This window comes from Artemia franciscana, chromosome 21 (assembly GCF_032884065.1).
Source record: "Artemia franciscana chromosome 21, ASM3288406v1, whole genome shotgun sequence".
In the NCBI taxonomy this organism is placed as follows: Eukaryota; Metazoa; Arthropoda; class Branchiopoda; order Anostraca; family Artemiidae; genus Artemia; species Artemia franciscana.
Genome location: NC_088883.1, coordinates 31,540,463 through 31,558,377, shown reverse-complemented (window position 1 = coordinate 31,558,377; position 17,915 = coordinate 31,540,463). Strand labels below are relative to the sequence as shown.

Sequence of the window (17,915 nt, the reverse complement as noted above, 5' to 3'; positions counted from 1 at the left end):
CTACACTATTGTTGTCCCCGTCGGATGAGTTGTTTTGAGATAGGGCTAACCTATGTATTTTTTCTGCTTTGTAGAAATCTTCATGGTAGCCTTTTTTGTCTGAGGCAGGGTATCCAATATTGTTTTTTCTATTCCGGAAACCCCACCCACTAGCTTTGGATGGGGTTGAGCAGGTAACGTTCACCACTCAAAAGTTACTAGTGGCAAGTGGCATTTGATCTCCAGAACTGGGAAAAGCAAAAGAACTTCTGTATCCAACCGTGGATTGCTCATGAAAGGATATTTTCTTGCGTTAGTAAAGGTGCTTCATATATGTGTGGGGATTGACCCCCAAGCGTAATTTTGGCAGCCATTACTATCACCCACCCAATCGCAGCTACGTATTACACAAAACATACCGGTTCATGGTCTTCAGGCACTGGGAAGGACAGTCAGCGTCTGAAAAGCCATTGAATTTAGAAGCAGTAAGCACCCATTTTACCTAGTGCTTTCAGGGGCACCACAAGAAATTTTTCAGTACTTCTGTCCTGTAATAGGTATCTGTTTCTATTGATTGTTTACTAGAATGATAATTATGATTTGAAAATTTATGTTGTTGTTTCATACATTATTACTTTTTTCCTGCAACTACTGACCAGTACTTATCAACAATAAAGCAGTGGTATAACTATGATGGGTCACTGCTAGTGATTTACCATTTTTTAATGAAAATCCATTTCTCTTCGGATATTTTTGCTCTTAGCCGTTTCAAGTCCCTTTGTTCAGCAGCTCCCCTTATGTCTACTTTATGCTAGTGGTAATCCTGCTTAACGACTTAATTTATAAGCAAGTATATGTAATCATTAATAATCAAGCAGTGTTTTATTTATGGTATAACTACCGCTAGTGATTTGCCAATATTGTTCTTTAAATAATTTTCTTGAATTTTTGTTTCTGATGGAATTTCTAATAATTTTTTACGCACTTAGTGCTTGACGTCTACTTAGTGCGAATGGCAACCTTGCCTAGCCAGACAAAAGTCCTCCCTAAATTGTAAAAAAAAAACATATAGTGGATTGTTATCACTTAATTGCTAAATTAAGATCAGTAATTATCAATTATTTAAGCATAGCTTATCTCTGGGATTGCCAACACTTGTCATTTGATACCTTTTTTATAATTACTTTTTTTATTCTTTCCTGTTGATTTTACTTGCAACAGTTTCCCTGATGCTTAAGTATGCCAGTGGTAATCCTGTTTCGCCTAAAAGATGTCGTTTGGATCTTCCTCCTAAATTGAGAAAATCACACTGTTGTGAATGGTTATCACATAAGTACTAAACCAAGATCAGTAATTATCAATAATTAAAGCAGTAGTTTATCTTGAATTAGTATCAAATAACTAATTACAAAAGCTATACAACATGTTCCAAAAGGAGCTAAATCCCTCTAAACAGATTCCTAGCTTAGCACCTGGTATAAATAATTTTAACACGTTTGATAAAAGTGTTAATCAATTTCCAGATATTGATGAATGCGATGATGACCAATATCCTTTTCCGTGTGAAATTACAAACACAACTTGCCAAAACACAGTTGGAAGCTATGATTGTGTATGTGAACCACCATATTCTTTCAACGAAAATGGAACACAGTGTATACAATGGTGTGATGTAAACTATTGCCAAAATGGTGGAATTTGTGATCCAGAAAATCAAAGCTGTGACTGTCAAAGCGGATATTTTGGTCAGTTTTGTGAGGTCATAGACCTAGCAAAAGAACTTGAAGGTTAGTAAAAGAGAAATTTGAATCATATTAATCACTTCATTTTGGCTTTATCATAAAGGCGAAAAAATTGACCTAATAACCATTTACATTTTGCATCTTTTTATTTGCAAAATGTGGTGCTAAATTTGTTGTTTTGTGCTGCTGCTTCACCTGCTACTACCAATTCACTGCAGCCCCAAGACACCTGAACAACGCCACGCACGCTCTTTCTCAATCCCAATCTATTCAAAGCCTCCTTGTATACTCCCTCCCAAGAGTATTCCCAAATTCCCTTAAAGCCTTCCTAAAGACATGATTTATCTAGTTTTAGCTAGTTCGATGGAAAGGACGATCTTTGGCAATCTGTCATCCTGTATCCGTGGAACATGTCCTAGTCACCTAATATTTTATCTCATTATAGCCCAAGAAAAGGGGATAGAATAATATTTTTGTATAGCTTACTGCTTGGAATACGGTCTGTCAGACGGGTATCTCAAATAACTCGTAGACAATTCTTCTCGAAAACACCTAATTCATAACAGCTCTATTCATAAGATACGAACGAAACCATTTTAAAGCCACGTTACGTACACCAAATGATTCAAGAATTTGGAGTAATTTATCATGATCAACAGTGTCAAATGCCTTTTTAATGTCTAAAAGTAAAGCTGCGGGTATTAGGCCTTTATCAAGTGCATCATTCACCCAGTCAACCAATTTAAGAATTGCAAGGTCCGTAGAAAGTCCTTTGCGAAAGCCAAATTGGGTATCATATAGTAGGTTCTGCTCCTGGAGGTAATCATACATTCTTTTACGGACTACTTTCTCATAAATCTTCGAAAAAAAAGGTAAAATAGAAATGGGTCGGTAATTACTCGGTTCATTTTTTGACTTCCCTTTGTGAAGGGTAGCACTCGGGCCGATTTGAGTCTTTCTGGAAAAGTTCCTTCTTCAAGTGATAAATTAATCAGATGAGTCAAAATAGGAATAACAATTGTTTTTGTTGCTTTAACAACTTTTAACGATACTTCATCTACCCCACAGGATTGTGATTTTATACTCATAATTATTTCATTTACTTCATTTTCATCACAATTTGTAAAAAGGAATTCGGAAGTAACATGACGAGGTTTAAATTTGGGGACTGGTGGACTTTTTTATCTTTTAACTCCTTCATGGCATAGCTTAGAACCTTCCTCTGAAAAATACTTGCATAAATTTTCCGCAATTTCTTTTAGATCATTAACAATTTTTTCACGAAATTCATCAGTTTAATCTGGTCCTTTTCCTTTTTAAGCCCCAGTGACTCATTGATTTTAATCCAAGTCCGCTTCATGTTTCCATTTATCTGTTCAAACTCTTTTTGGTAATGAGCTCTTTCAGCGTACCGTTTAATTTTATTCAGCCGATTTCTATACTCTTTGAAAGTCAGGAGTTTCTCATTCGCGGGGTCTTTTAAATAATCTTTATACAGTCTATTCTTCATTTTTATAGAAACAAGGATACCAGTCGTCAGCCATACTTTCCGAAGGTTATTTTTTTTTCTTTTTAACTTTCTTTAAGGGGCAACATTTTTCAAACTCGGCTAAAAATATATCCATAAGCAAACTATAAGCCTTTTCCGCACATTTTCATTTGAAAACTTCCGAAAAATCAAACGTTCCAAATTTACAGCCAGATTTCTCAAACTATTTTCTGATAAATCTCGATGTTTAATCTCATCTTTTGGTGGTCTCCTCTTTAAACTATCAATTTTACTCATCAACATAAGGTTGTCTGATCCATCAGTAACAAGTACATCGGCCATACAACCATTCAATAACTGACCATCAACAAATATATTATCTATTAAAGTTGCCGAAGAGTGCGTTATTCTCGTTGAAATTGTTACTAAAGGGTACAAATAAGACGACAACATTGTACTAAGGAAATCAACAGGATCATCTGGATTTAATAGATCAATATTGAAATCTCGCATTAATACTGCCTTTTTCTTTTCTTATGCAACTTGTGACGGAAGACTTACAAATGCATCTAAAAAATCTTTCTTCGAAAATGATGGTACTTTATATATTATTCCAAACAGTAGCTTTTCTGACCATGACGACCTTATTTCAATAAACAATGTTTCCAGTTTACCTTCAAGCCAGAGTGAAAACTCATGTCTTACCTCATAATCTATATCCCTTCTTATTAAAGAGGCTAGTCATTAAAGAGCGACCTTTATATTCAACCCTATACCCTGGAACAGAAAAATCCATTGCCTTCAGGTTCTCATCACTCAAAAACGTTTCACATAGGCCTACAAACAATGGTTGCGATTTAAGACACTCCATTGTCCCAACAAAGAACATTTAGCCGATCGGAATCCTTGGAAGTTCCAAAAAAGTAACGAATTTCCATTACATATATCCCATTTAGTAAGATCATCAAGTTCAACGTATGAACTATCATTAGGATACTTTTTTTAATCCAGCTTTAAATCCCGACTGACCAAACGAAAAAATCTGAAAACACATCATCAATAACTAATCTATTTTCCTCATAATTTTTCAATCGATCAAGACCCTGACATGACCTAGGTGCAAACAGAAATTAATAAAGAGTATAAGCAGAGACAAAAAAAAGAAAAAAAGTGAAGAGCATAAATGAGAAAAAGAAACAAAAAAGTAGGGTATCGCAAGCAGAAAATGGTTGAAAGAAACAAAGAATGAGAACATGGCACTGCACAAATTGACATGAGAAAAGCAGTAATTAAGCTGATGATCCTTCACCGATAAGATCCTCTGCACTTCGTATTTTCCTGATATTCGGACCCTGTTTGACGAAAATCATTCCATCGATTGACCATGCGTTCTTTGAACCAAGTTTGTTTCGAGCCAAATCAAGCAAGTGTTTGCGCTTTCTCGTTAAGTACTCCGACACAAATATACCAGTTTTTGCTAGTTTCGATTTCGCCATGAACACCGTTTTTACAGCATCCAGATTACGAAACACAACACAAACGGGAGACACGTTAGAATTGTTGGAGACTGTATTGGATGGATTCTGGAACGGACGAACGCTCAGGATGTGCGAATTTGCAATATCCGGTAGTCCCATTTTTTCCCCAATAGCTTATTTTACTGACATCTCAACACCGGCTCCTTGTGCTTGCTTTAAACCACTAAAAATAAGCATATCCATCATCGTTTTCTGTTCCATATCATCAAGTTTTAGTTCAATCACTTCGATTCTGTCTTCCAGAGATGCAATTTGCTTTTTGAGCCCAGATAACATTTTTTCAAAAGCACTGAACTTTGCCGAGTATTCAATCAAAATTGAATCATGGATTTTACAGACGATGTCTTCTGTAATTGATGATGCTAGCCCTGTAGAAGGTACCGTGCTCAAGTTGTCAAGAACTCTTTGTTCAATTTCATTTCTCAAACCGCTTCACAGATTTTCAAGTTCTTTTTGAGTCCACAACGGAGACAACGTCTCCACAACGGACAAGAACGGACAAGAACGGAGACTTTTCTTCTTGTCCACAACGGAGACAAGAGAAGCCTGATCCAAGTTTAACTTTTCTAAGTAAATATCCGGAAAAGTGGTAACTTCGCTGAATGCATTTGCTACTCCTTTGGTTTTTTTTTTCACAGCTTCATCAAAATTTTCTTGGTATGGTTCAAGCTGAGATTCTTGAACCGTTAATACCTCATGCGTGTCGTAACAGAAAACAGCGTAGTGTGACCCGCTTTTCTTTTGAACAGTATTCACAATTTGAACAGGACATTTTGGATATAGAACTTAAAACGAACAGAAATTACTCCGTATATGAAATGGGTTGTCCCCTCCGCAATCCCTCGCTCTTTTCGCTGGAGTTTTTAATTGTTTTAAAAAGTAGAATTGTGGCAAAGAGTCAAACTTTAGCGTAAAGAGCGAGGGATTGCGGGGGGGACAACCCATTTCATATACGGAGTAATTTCTGTTCGTTTTAAGTTTTAATGTCACTCCTTACTTCCAGTTAAAAAAAAAACTAGTTTTTTTTATTTAATTTCTGAACGTTTTTGAATAACATAAATTATTAAAATGAAATTTGCATATTAATTCTTTTTTGGGCTAAATGGCTTTCTCTTAGTTTTGATCAGACGATTTTGAGAAATAAGGGGTGGGGAAGGAGGCCTAGTTGCCCTCCAACTTTCGGTTACTAAAAAGGCAACTAGAACTTTTAACTTTTAACGAACGCTTTTATTAGTAAAAAATATACGTAACTTAGGAATTAACATACGTAACAAACTTTTATATTCTTATATTTTTGATTATATATATGAGGGGGTTTGTCCCCTCGTTAATACCTCGCTCTTCACACTAAATCTTACGTTTTGTTCCAATTCTTTAAGAATGACCCCTGAATCGGAAAGGCCGTAGAATAAATGGTTGAAATTACTAAAAATACTTTAGCATAAAGAGTGAAGTATCTATCTCCTCCTAAATACCTCACTCTGTACGCTAAAGTATTTTTAGAACCCCTCATATGCGTAATAATCTCTGTTCGTTTTAAGTTTTAATGCTACTCCTTACTTTCAATTGAAAAAACTTTTTCGTGTTTATATTTTCATTGTTTTTTTTAATAGTAATGCTAGAAAATCCTGCACCCTTTCCATTGAATTTATCTTCCCCCATGAAATATTTCTCCAAGGAAAGATCCTTCCACATAGCCCCCTCCCCTCAACTCCACACCCAAACCAAAAAAATCCCCCTGAAAACGTCGGTACACTTCCCAATAACCATCACTGTATGTAAACATTGGTCAAAGTTTGTAACTTGCAGCGATGCAGCCCCTCCTCCAGGGACTATGGGGGAGTAAGTCATCCCCAAAGACATAGTTAATATGGTTTTCGACTATGTGGAACAAAATGGCTATCTCAAATTTTGATTCGTTGGCTTTGGGAAAAAAATGAGCGTGGGAGGGGGCCTAGGTGCCCTCCAATCCTTTTGGTCACTTAAAAATGGCACTAGAACTTTTCATTTTCGTTAAAATGATCCCTCTTGCAACACTCTAGGGCCACTTGGTCGATACCCGTGGCAGAAAATATGAAATTCCACCTTTTTGTAGATTGGACCTTGAAATTTTTTCTAAAGTGGTCTCTGATACGCTGAATGCGATGGTGTGACTTTTGTTAAGATCCTATGACTTTTAGGGGGTGTTTTTAACCCTATTTTCTAAAATAAGGCAAATTTTCTCAGGCTCGTAACTTTTGATGAAAAAGACTAATTTTGATGAAACTTATATATTTAAAATCAGCATAAGAATCCGGTTCTTTTAATATATCTTTTAGCATCGAAGTCCCGTTTTTTAGAGTTTCGTTTACTATTGCGCCGGGTCGCTCCTTACTTTCGTTACCACGAACTGTTTGATCCTTTGAATTTTGCAAACGCTAGTCCTCTAATTTTGAATCCTCCAGGCATATCGCATAATTAGAAAAATGTTACCTTTTAATTGCCTTTCTTATTTATAGACGTGCCAGCCTTCGTCCGTTTCTCATTAAAAATATCCCGAAAAAGTATCCAAAAAAGACTTAATTCCTTCGTCACTGAGTAATTAGATCCAGAACTTTTACAAAACTTGTCAGTTTACTCTATTGCGTAACACTGAAATCACTATTCAAAATATAATCCTTTTTCAACACTGGTCTTAACTGGACGAAGTCTGAATGAATACTGAAATTCGCCAAAATGAATTTCACCACTGTCTTCGCCAAAAATGTATCAGTCGTGATCAGGGCTAGATTTAGATCGCAAGATGCCCTAGTCCTATTTCACTATTAAATAAAAAAAATAAGTTTTTTCAACTGAAAGTAAGAAGCGACATTGAAACTTAAAACGAACAGAAATTACTTCGTATATGAAAGGGGCTGGTCCCTCCTCAATGTCCCGCTCTTTACGCTAAAGTTTGACACTTTCTTTCCACTCTACTTTTTAAAACAGTAAAAAACTTTAGCGTAAAGAGTGGGGCGTTGAGGAGGGACCAGCCCCTTTCATATACGAAGTAATTTCTGTCCGTTTTAAGTTTTAATGTCGTTCCTTACTTTCAGTTAAAGAAACTTGTTTTTTTATTTAATTTCTGAACGTTTTTGAATTAATGCATGTTTTGATTTTGGCTCTCCGCAGATGTATAATTAAAACGAAATTTGCATATTTATTTTTTTGACTAAATGGCTTTCTAATAGTTTTGATCGAATGATTTTTGGAAAAAAGGAGCGGTGGAGGAGGCCTAGTCGCCCCTTCCCAGTTTTTTGGTTACTTAAAAAGGCAACTAGAACATTTAATTTTTTACAAACTTTTTTATTAGTAATTGATATACGTAAATTACGAATTAGCTTACGTAACGAACTTTTGTATTCGTATGTTTTTATTACTTATATGAGGGAGTTTACCCTCTCAGCAGTACCTCGCTCTTTACAACAAAGCTTAAGTTTTGTCCAAATTCCTTAAGAATGACCCCTGAATCACAAAGGCTGTAGAATAAATAGTTGAAATTACTGAAAATACTTTAGCGTAAAGAGTGAGGTATTGAGGAGGGGACGAATCCCCTCATATACATAGTAATTTTTGTTCGTTTTGATGCTGCTCCTTACTTTCAGATGAAAAAACTTTTTCATATTAATTTTTTTTATTGTTTTTTTTTAAATAATGCTAGAAAATCCTGCGCTCCCTTCATGGAAATTTTCTTCCCCCATGACAAATTACTCCATGGAAGGTTCCCCCAACATATCCCCCTCTTCTCAACAACTCCCCCCCCCCAAACCAAAAATCCCTCTGAAAACGTCTGTACACTTCCCAGTAATCTTAGAAGCTGGGTCATATCTAGAAGAAGGGGTACCCAGTTTGAACCCTCTCCCCCCAAATTTCTTATCTGACACGTGCAAAGGTAGCAAAATATGTGTAAACAAATTTTTGCTGGGTCTCACAAAGTTTTTTGTGAGCCCCCCCCTCACAAAAAAAGTCCTTGATAAGACCTTTCTTCTCGTTCTATTCCCAAGATTTCCATTCTCTGTTATTCACCTTACAGAATATATGCAAGTTATTCATCCCGTCTAGGATTGACTCAGATTATCATACTTGTAAATGACTTTAATGGCATCATGTCTTTGCCATGAACAAATAAACGGTGCCTAGGGATCGCTTAAAATACTATATTTATTGTTTTGAAGTCGTTATTGTGTTGTTTACCATGTATAATCTTTGTCTGTAAATATAATTATAAATATTTATTATATTTTCAGATTCTCAACTCTCACTAAAGATTCTTGGTGGTGTTCTGGGTGGCTTACTTGGCCTTATGATTGTAGCTGTTGCTTTTCTTGTATTAAAGTTGAAAAGAGGCTCTGGAGTAGTAAGGTGAGCACCATTTATATTGATTTAGTCATTTTGTTGAATAATAAGTTAATTTATTATAAACACTAGCACATCGAAATAAAATAGAAAGAAATGTAAATTATATGAAATTAATATATTTACTAAAAAATATAACGATTGATATGCAATGTAATTATTTTAATGATTTATAGGTTAATTTAGAAACCATGGTAGCTAAAAAAGGCGCCTCGATTTTCTATCAATATGTAAAACGTATAGACAGACAATTGGCTATAGTCAATGTGACACTGTTTCTGCGCCACTTGCTATTGGCGCAGATTTCTGCGCCAATTTAGTAAAACAAAGGGTGCAATTTCATCTTTGAAAAATTGATATTTGTGAAGCAAAATATTAGCCGGTGCAAATTTTCCCAGTTTTCAAATTTGTCACAGGTAGAATCCCTTGATGAGGATATTCCGACATACGTTCAACATTTAATGTCATGCCCTGCATGACAGCTTCAAAATCATGACAGCTTTAAAACATTTAATGTCATGCCCTGCATGACAGCTTCAAAATCAGATTTGAAAATATACTAATGATGAAAATATCACCATTGATCATAAGTCACTGATGAAACTAAAATGTAGAACGAGATATCACAAGAGGAGCTACTCGAGCTTAGCAAACATTTTGGATGAAGGTACAAACACCCAAAATATATCCTGGTACATAGAAAATGAAGAGAAATTCTTGAAACCATATCCCTCATTATACACTATAAAAAAATATTTCCAACAAAATTTTTTGCTGGAATTCAAAGTAAAAAAAATCAATTTTTTTTTTTTTTAACCGTGATTCGTGTTTCAAGTCGAACGAATTGCTGAAATTATCAAGATTTTTATACTTTTCAGTAGAAAAAACGTAATTTTCAACGTAAATAGGTTTTATTAATTAAAATAGTTTGGATTTCAATTGTAGATTGAAATATCTCGATACCGTATTAAATTTGACTTTGTGGCCCTATAAAGTAAATTTATTTACGAACATTTTTATGTACACACATAACTTGATATACTAAGATTTTTAGCTTCTGTTCTAATTAATATTTCAAGATAAACCAAAATTAAAAATTTGGAAGAATGGAAAAATGTCATAGGATTTTCTTAGTCCCGCATTGAATATGGAATAGTTACAATATATTAATAAAAGAAAAACAATTTTTTTGGCGGTTTCTAGATTAATACAAGACTAGGAAAGACCTTCCCGTTTCCCTCTGAGAAGGAGAAGGAGAGGGCTGCTAATTCGAAATATTTTTGTGTCCAAAGGACATATTTTAGAAAATTTGGATATAAAAGTTACAAATTTTGCAAGTTTAAAAGGGACAATTTTTTGTAGTTTCTAGATTAAGACAAGACTAGGAAAGACCTTTCTGTACCCCTCTGAGAGGGAGAAGGAGATGATTGCTAACTGGTCATATTTTTGTGTCCAAAGGACGTATTCCTATGTGGTGGGACATAATAGGGCAAATAAGAGATATATTTTAGAAAATTGGGATATAAAAAGGACAAATTTTGCAAGTTTAAAAGTACAATTTTTCTGCCCGTTTCTAGATTAAGACAAGACTAGGAAAGACCTTCCCGTTTCCCTCTGAGAAGGAGAAAGAGAGGGTTGCCAACTTGACATATTTTTGTGTCCAAAGGACATATTCCTATGCGCTGGGACATAATACGGAAAATAAGGAAATATTTTAGGAAATTGGGATGTAAAAGGGACAAATTTTGCAAGTTTTATGACATAAAACAAAATATATCCCTACTGAGTATATATTTTTGTAAAAAAAAAAAAGTGTCACTTCTCACCAAAGTAGTTGAAGTTTGGTTGCAACACAAATTTCAATAGTTAGATCTAATCTTCCCATTTTTTGTCGAGTTTTGGGAATATGGCATAAATATACATGAAGTTGAGTCTGCCGAAACCAGCTATTTTTTTGAAGCGAAATATGAGAAAAAACAGCTTAGGAACCCCTGAACTATTGTCCTCCATGATTTTTACCAGGGTTTTCACTATATAATTTGCCGGCCTTTCGCTTTTTTTCCAATATAAAATTGCGCTCTTTCATCAACTATATCCATAACTTTCTGTCCTGCTTATACGTGAATTGTCAGCATCTGATATCCAACTTTATATTTACAGTTTACGAAAGCCTGAAGTAATACCCCCTGAATATCCTCAGACTAATGAACGAATGGCCAGGGGAATCAGCGTCAGACAGTCGGGGACAAGTCCACTTCATCGTCGAAAAAAGGTAATTATAAAAAATGTAACTAAAAAGGGTAATTGACTGTCGAAAAAAATCCAAGTCCACTTCATCGTCGAAAAAAGATAATTATAAAAAATGTAACTAGACAGGGTAGTTGACTGTCGAAAATGTCCAAGTCCACTTCATTATCGAAAAAAGGTAATTATAAAAAATGTAACTAAAAAGGGTAGTTGACTGTCGAAATAGGTTCAAGTCTATAAAAAGGTAATTATAAAAAAATGTAACTAAAAAAGGTAATTTAACGTCGAAGAAAGTCCAAGTCCTCTTCACCGTCGAACCATCGAACTTTCGAAAAGGTATCTAAAGAAGGGAATTCACCTTCGAAAAAAACCCAAGTCCACTTCACCCTCGAAAAAAGGTAATTATAAATAAAGGTAACTAAAAAGGGTAATTTACCGTCAAAGAAAGTCCAAGTTCTCTTCACCATCGGACAAAGGCAATTATAAAAAAAAAAGGTAGCTAAAGAAGGTAATTCACCTTCGCAAAAAGTCCAAGTCCACTTCAACGTCGAAATTAGGTATTTATAAAAAAGTTACTTAAAAAGGTAATTTCACCTTTGAAAATAGTCCAAGTCCACTTCACCTTCGAAATAAGGTAATTGTGTGTCAGTAAAATAGTTACAAATAAAAGCTGAAACAATTATCTTTTTCATTCAATGGTTAAATTCATTTTTTCCTACTTTTAACAGCATTCCAGTGGGCAAGTAACTCCATTAAATTATTCCGTAACTAAGTATGTTTATAAATTTGAAACGATTATAATAGTGAAATAATTATCTTCAACTTGTATGAGTTTTTTGAGGCTGGTTCTAGTCGTAACTGCATAAATACTCCTTCTAAACGTTAGTCGAAAAGATCATTTTTGCTGTTCAGAATGTTTGTAAGTCAAAATGATTAGTTTCTTCGTTTACGATTGGGTTTGTTTTACTCTTCTGACCATCTCATAAGTGGGGAAGCTGTTAGTTTGATCAAAGCCTCCCAAGATCGAATACCTCCCCAGTGGCTAAAGGAAACCTATGATGTGGTATCCCATCCTTCGTGTCCTATAATTTCAGAAGTTTCTAGATACGGTACTAAAAATACCTTTAAGATGTAAAAAGGCTCACTTATGTAGCCTACTATAAACAGCTAAATAGCGCACCATACAAAAAAGGAATTTTCCGAAATATTTACCTAGTAAATTAGTCCCGCAGTAAGATTGGGAAACTTTAATGAAGAGTCAAAATACACCTTCCGAGAGTTTCGTTCATACAGGTGAATTCATAAGGCTTTCCAAGATATAAAATGGTAAATAGATCAAATGGTTAATCCATATGTTACAATTCTACAAGAGTTAGTTCGATCAGCCTCGTAACTGCCATTATTAACTTTCAAAACCTTCTTCAAAACGATTATCCATCTATTCAATTAGTTCCATTCAGATTTTTTTCGGTATTTATCTGAAATCAAGGGCGTCAATTGAAGGAGAGCATAAGGGGGGAGAATAATGATATTATTTTGTTTTCAAAAATGCAGATACAAAAAAAAAGATGTTTCAATGTCTGGGGGGTTTCCATTTACCCCCTACTCCCTAAATCACTGCTCCAGCCGGACATTCTTACACACTATAAAAACTGTGTATCCAGAAAGTTTGGAAGAATAGGAAGATAAGTCTTCCAACCAGCACTAGAATATTGGAAGCTACAGTGATGACAGTGATATAGTGCAGTTCTGAACATGGGTGCTTTGAATCTGAGGAGTGTTTGCCATATGTATTTCAAGAGTTGTCTGCATTAGTGCTGAGTGCCCGTTTGACTAACCGTATATCAGACAAAGATATGTAAGAAAAATTTGGTTCTGTCTCTCTTCCTAGGGCTATAATGAGGTTTAGATGCCTAGGACATTTTTTCTGGATGAAGCATGACAGATTACCAAAGATAATTGCTTTTCGGCGATCCGTCTATTGTCAAAGGAAAAGCAGGCCGTCCCAGAACTGGATGGGAATAGGGGGAATAAGAGGGGCGTTGAAAGGAAACTATTGCTTCTTAGGAGAACAGCTAAGCAGTAACAACTACTAATTCTTCTTTCGAATGGGTATACTGATGTACTGATTGCCAAAACTGCAGTCAAAATCTTAGTATCTCAACAAATAGTACTATCTATAGAAGACATTGATTTGTACATAAGTCTTTTCCACCACACTCACGACAAAGGGCAACCATTTTATTTCCATTATCAGTCAAAAACCCTCCCAAAGCAGTAAATAGTTTTGAATAAAAAATCTAATGAAGACAATATTGAACTGTGTCTACAGTAATATCTTGTTTCCCCAGATTTTTTTCCAGAATGTGACAAAACTTCCCAAGCATAAGGGGCCTGTACAAGTCAAAAATCATAAGTGGACTTCAGGTGGACGTCAAATTTGTCATATTTGCCCAGGTTTTCTTAGACATAGCCTCTACCAATGACAAAATTATACAGACTAGAGGAATAGAGGCAATGGATTCCATACGCCTCGTGACTAGGAGACGAATTGAAACATATTAAATCTAACAAAAAGATTTTACAACTTCAGTTGTCAATGAATCAAAACCATTGCCAGGAAGTAGCAAGTTCTTTTCTTACTAATTTTTAGGCAAATTTAATTATGGGGAGCTGGAAACGGAAGTTGGTCCTATTGGGTTTCATTGGAGACTAGTGGAGGAAGTGTTCCATCTATATATTGGTAACTGGTGGCAGGATCTTTTATCTCCTAGAGTTGTTTTAGTGTAACAGCAGGGCAAGATGCCCTATCTTCAATATTCTTGTAAAAAAAAAACTTGGACAGTGCAAAGGCAAGAAATTCAAAACTATTAACAAGAAATACTTGACACGGAAGATCAAGATGTTCAGTTTTGAATCTTTTATTCCATTTAACTATTTTTTGTTTAGTTATACCTTAGCAATTTTGTAAGTCTGAACGCTTTCCTGGAAAGAACGTATTACTTATTAAGGATAATCAGTGTTTTAAATCTGGCATCTAAATCTGTCGCCGATTCTATTAGACGAAATACAATCGATCAATTTTTCTAATCTGTGTTCCTACATCTTACTTGAGAATCCAGGAAATATAGGTAAATTTAAAATTGTCAATTCTGTTCGAAGTATGTTATATCTCCGTTTCTAGAATGCGCAAATATTTAGAATCTGTATCTTTTGATATTCAATTGAATGTGTCTCAATAAAAATATTTCTTGGACACAAACAATTATCCTTTCTGTATAAAAAATGAAGCCACACATTCATTAATATAGTATTATGTTTAAAATCTTTGGTTTAAAATTAAAAGAAAATAATTGTTCTCATCGAGGTTATTATTAAATCTCATACAGAACTTTATTTCTATTTCTGTCAAAAAGTAGGTCGAAAATCATGACAGAGGTGTGGAGAATTTACTGTGTGTTTAAACAAGATTTTGAAAAAGCGTGTATTGAAGAACATTTCAAGGTTTTCATTATCGACGGTCAATATTTTTTTAAACCTGCATAGATATAGTAGAAAATAAAAGCAGAGGTAGTTATGTTATGTTTATGTGTGAAGAATTATGTAAATGTTGTCAGTTACGATTAAGCGAAAAACAACCTCAAAACTCAAGTTCTATTTTTTCAGAAAACTAAAGTTTTTTGAAAGCTAAAATATTTTAGGATAGTGAAACTGACTTTAGGCTTTAGTTGAGTACACAAAACGGGTAGGAGATCATTCACCCTTGTCATTTGCTGTATTGACTGTATTACCCCGTGATTCCCATCATGGAAGGTGGGCCTCAAAGGTGGGGCATTGCAATATTTGGTAGATCATGGGCAAGAGGCTGACTATACTTTAGAATCGTAATTTTGAAAAATAAAATTCATGATAATGACGTCACTATTAAAGGCATTTAAAGAGCAAAAAGATACATGATAGTATTAAAAGACGTTCAGGGCCGTATCCAGGGAAGTTAGGGTGTTTGAACCCCCCTCCCGAAATTTTTGTTCAACTCGTAAAAACGTAACAAAAATGAATATAGACAAATTTTCTATGAGTTTTTTGAAGTTTTTTACTCCCCCCTAAAAAATCTTTTTGTAGCCCCCCTACCTCCCCCTTAGAAAAAAATCTTGGATATGGTCCTGATGACGTTATACATTATATTGTATATATTGTAGTTATATTGTATTAAGACAATATTTTTCATTAGTATAAAATATGCCCAAAAATACGACCCAAAACAAGATGACCTTTTAAGCATTTTTTATTAGTACAAAATATACCTAAAAACACGGCCCCAATAAAAGATGACTTTTTAAGCTCCTTCAGGTGAATACGCACAGAATTTCCAATAAGAAAATTTAATTGTCGCAATGATAACATAAGCAATGCGGTAGAAATGCCTAGGTGGGCTATGGTTTGAAATCAGTTGGGAACCACCGATCTAATCCCATAAATAAAACCACATTATGTTCTTAAAATCCCTCTCAACATCATTTAAGAGAGTGAGCTGCTGATTTGCTAAATTATTGCCCAGTTTTCAGGTCCTTGGTATTGGCTAAATAGCCAATTACCAGTGTTCTACTCTTTTTTTTCAAAGAATCTGTAAAATTTCGGTGATTTCTACCAAAATAGTTTCGGTTTCTTCTTCTTTTGTCGGGAAAAAGATTCGGAATTCGGTAGATCTGGTAGAAATGGAAACACTGCCTGGTACACTGATTTACATCAGGATCGTAAAAAAAGCGTATTCTTGTTTAATCTCATTTAGTTAGCCATTATACATTCTTATGTTAAGTAGGGTATGTTGTAGGAATGACTCTTTGAAATAGTTATAGTGTTAAAATGCTCACCAAAGTAAATTGAAAAGTGAAAAAGTTTAGATTTTTGGCATTTAAAGACAGAAACTTGAGATTGAAAATTCTCAGCCCCACTGACAGTGTAGTATTTTTATTAGAAAATGGAAATATCAAAATAATTAATTTCAGGAGATACTGGATTAGAGCGAAGCTTTCTTTTAAATGATAATTAGCGATCATTAAAGCTAGAAAAAAATCAATAATTAATTACACCCTGTTCCTTTGCCCTCTTCCTTTTCCTCTCTCTCTTACCCCTTTTTGAAAGGCAAATCTTTTGAATTGTGTTTAAAAATTGTAGTTCTTGCTTTATGATAGGTGTAAAATTTGTTACCAATGATAAGAATACTTAACCGTTACTTATTTTCAGCCTACAGCGCCGATGCCCCCACCAGAAGAAAAAAATATTTCGACAATCACCTCCTCCAGAAATCCTTTGGCTGGATCAAACCAACCGCATACCAATCCCTTATTTAGAGACGAATTAGATTCAAGTACTGAAAGCTATGGCTCCAATAATACACAAGGAGCTGATAATAAAGGATTCTCAATTGATTAGAGACATACCCCTCATTCTCCCATATAATATCTAGTCTTATGTATTTGTTACAGAATTTCACGTCATTCCTTCTTTATTGTCATATCAAATGATAAAAATGTAGTATTTTTACTGAATATATGATATATTATTATTCATCGATTTTATATTGTGCTGAAACTTTTCGTTGTTGATTATACTTGACTATTACTTAGATTTGACTCCGATTCAGAAATCTCATGACTCTGCTCATAAAGTTCATGGTAACACCTGTAAGTGATGAGGGACTCAATCTAACCGTAACTCGAAATCTAAGAAAGAAAATATATATTAATATTTTCTTACAGATTAATATTGTCTATATTTTCTCACAGCATTAATTCAAATGTATACAATCTATTAAGTTTAAAGTTACCCATCAAAAGATATGAGCCCACAAAAACTGTCTGATTTTCAAAAAGGGGGGAAACAACCCCTAAAAGGCAATTGACGTTAATTGACGTGGTCTTATCGAACCTTTTTTCCTAGCAAATCAGAAGAGGGTTCATTTAAACGGAAATCAAAAGCTCTAGTGCTCTATTCGAGAATTGCGACGAAGACCACACTGCCTTTCCATAACAAACAAATACAAAGTAGAAACAATAGGGAAAATCTTTTCAAGACAGTGGAAATATGCTTCAGGTCTTTTCCCACTTCTTAATAATGGTAATTTAAAAAGAATTCAGATAAATTATTTCAAATTTTGCAAATTTCTTCTGTATCTTCCACCTTGGACAAAAAACCGGATTCTTGTTAGAAAATCTTCAGTTCCTGATATAACTGTAAAGTTGGAGATCCTTCACAGAAAACTCTCTAGTACAGCTTCCGCGCGCCTATCCCCTCACCACCGTCTTATCCGTTTTTTTCGTTGACTATGTGTATGTATTTGTGTTTCTCTTTGTGTTTTTTTTTATATTTATTCTTACTCCACCATATTTACTTTATGTATCGTGTGGGTGAAAAATAAAATTTAATTAATTAAAATTAAATCAGTTCTGTGAATATCTCGGCCTATGTCCAAGGGCCGTCTTCAGCACAATACGAGAACAAGAGAGAAAATATTTATATATAAATAAACTTACATTAAATTGTGAA

At 34.6% G+C, this 17,915-nt stretch overlaps 1 protein-coding gene across 1 annotated transcript in view; it reads left to right on the top strand.

Annotated features, from left to right (window-relative positions):
- Positions 1–16,939, top strand: part of LOC136040893 (fibrillin-1-like) — a 174,002-nt gene extending 157,063 nt beyond the window's left edge. Inside the window, exons 20-23 of the mRNA XM_065725307.1 lie at positions 1,503–1,766; positions 9,014–9,128; positions 11,283–11,394; positions 16,614–16,939. Coding sequence (XP_065581379.1) covers positions 1,503–1,766; positions 9,014–9,128; positions 11,283–11,394; positions 16,614–16,802 — 680 coding nt within the window. The 3' untranslated portion in view covers positions 16,803–16,939. The remainder of the gene's footprint in view (positions 1–1,502; positions 1,767–9,013; positions 9,129–11,282; positions 11,395–16,613) is intronic.
- The last annotated feature ends 976 nt before the right edge of the window (positions 16,940–17,915 follow it).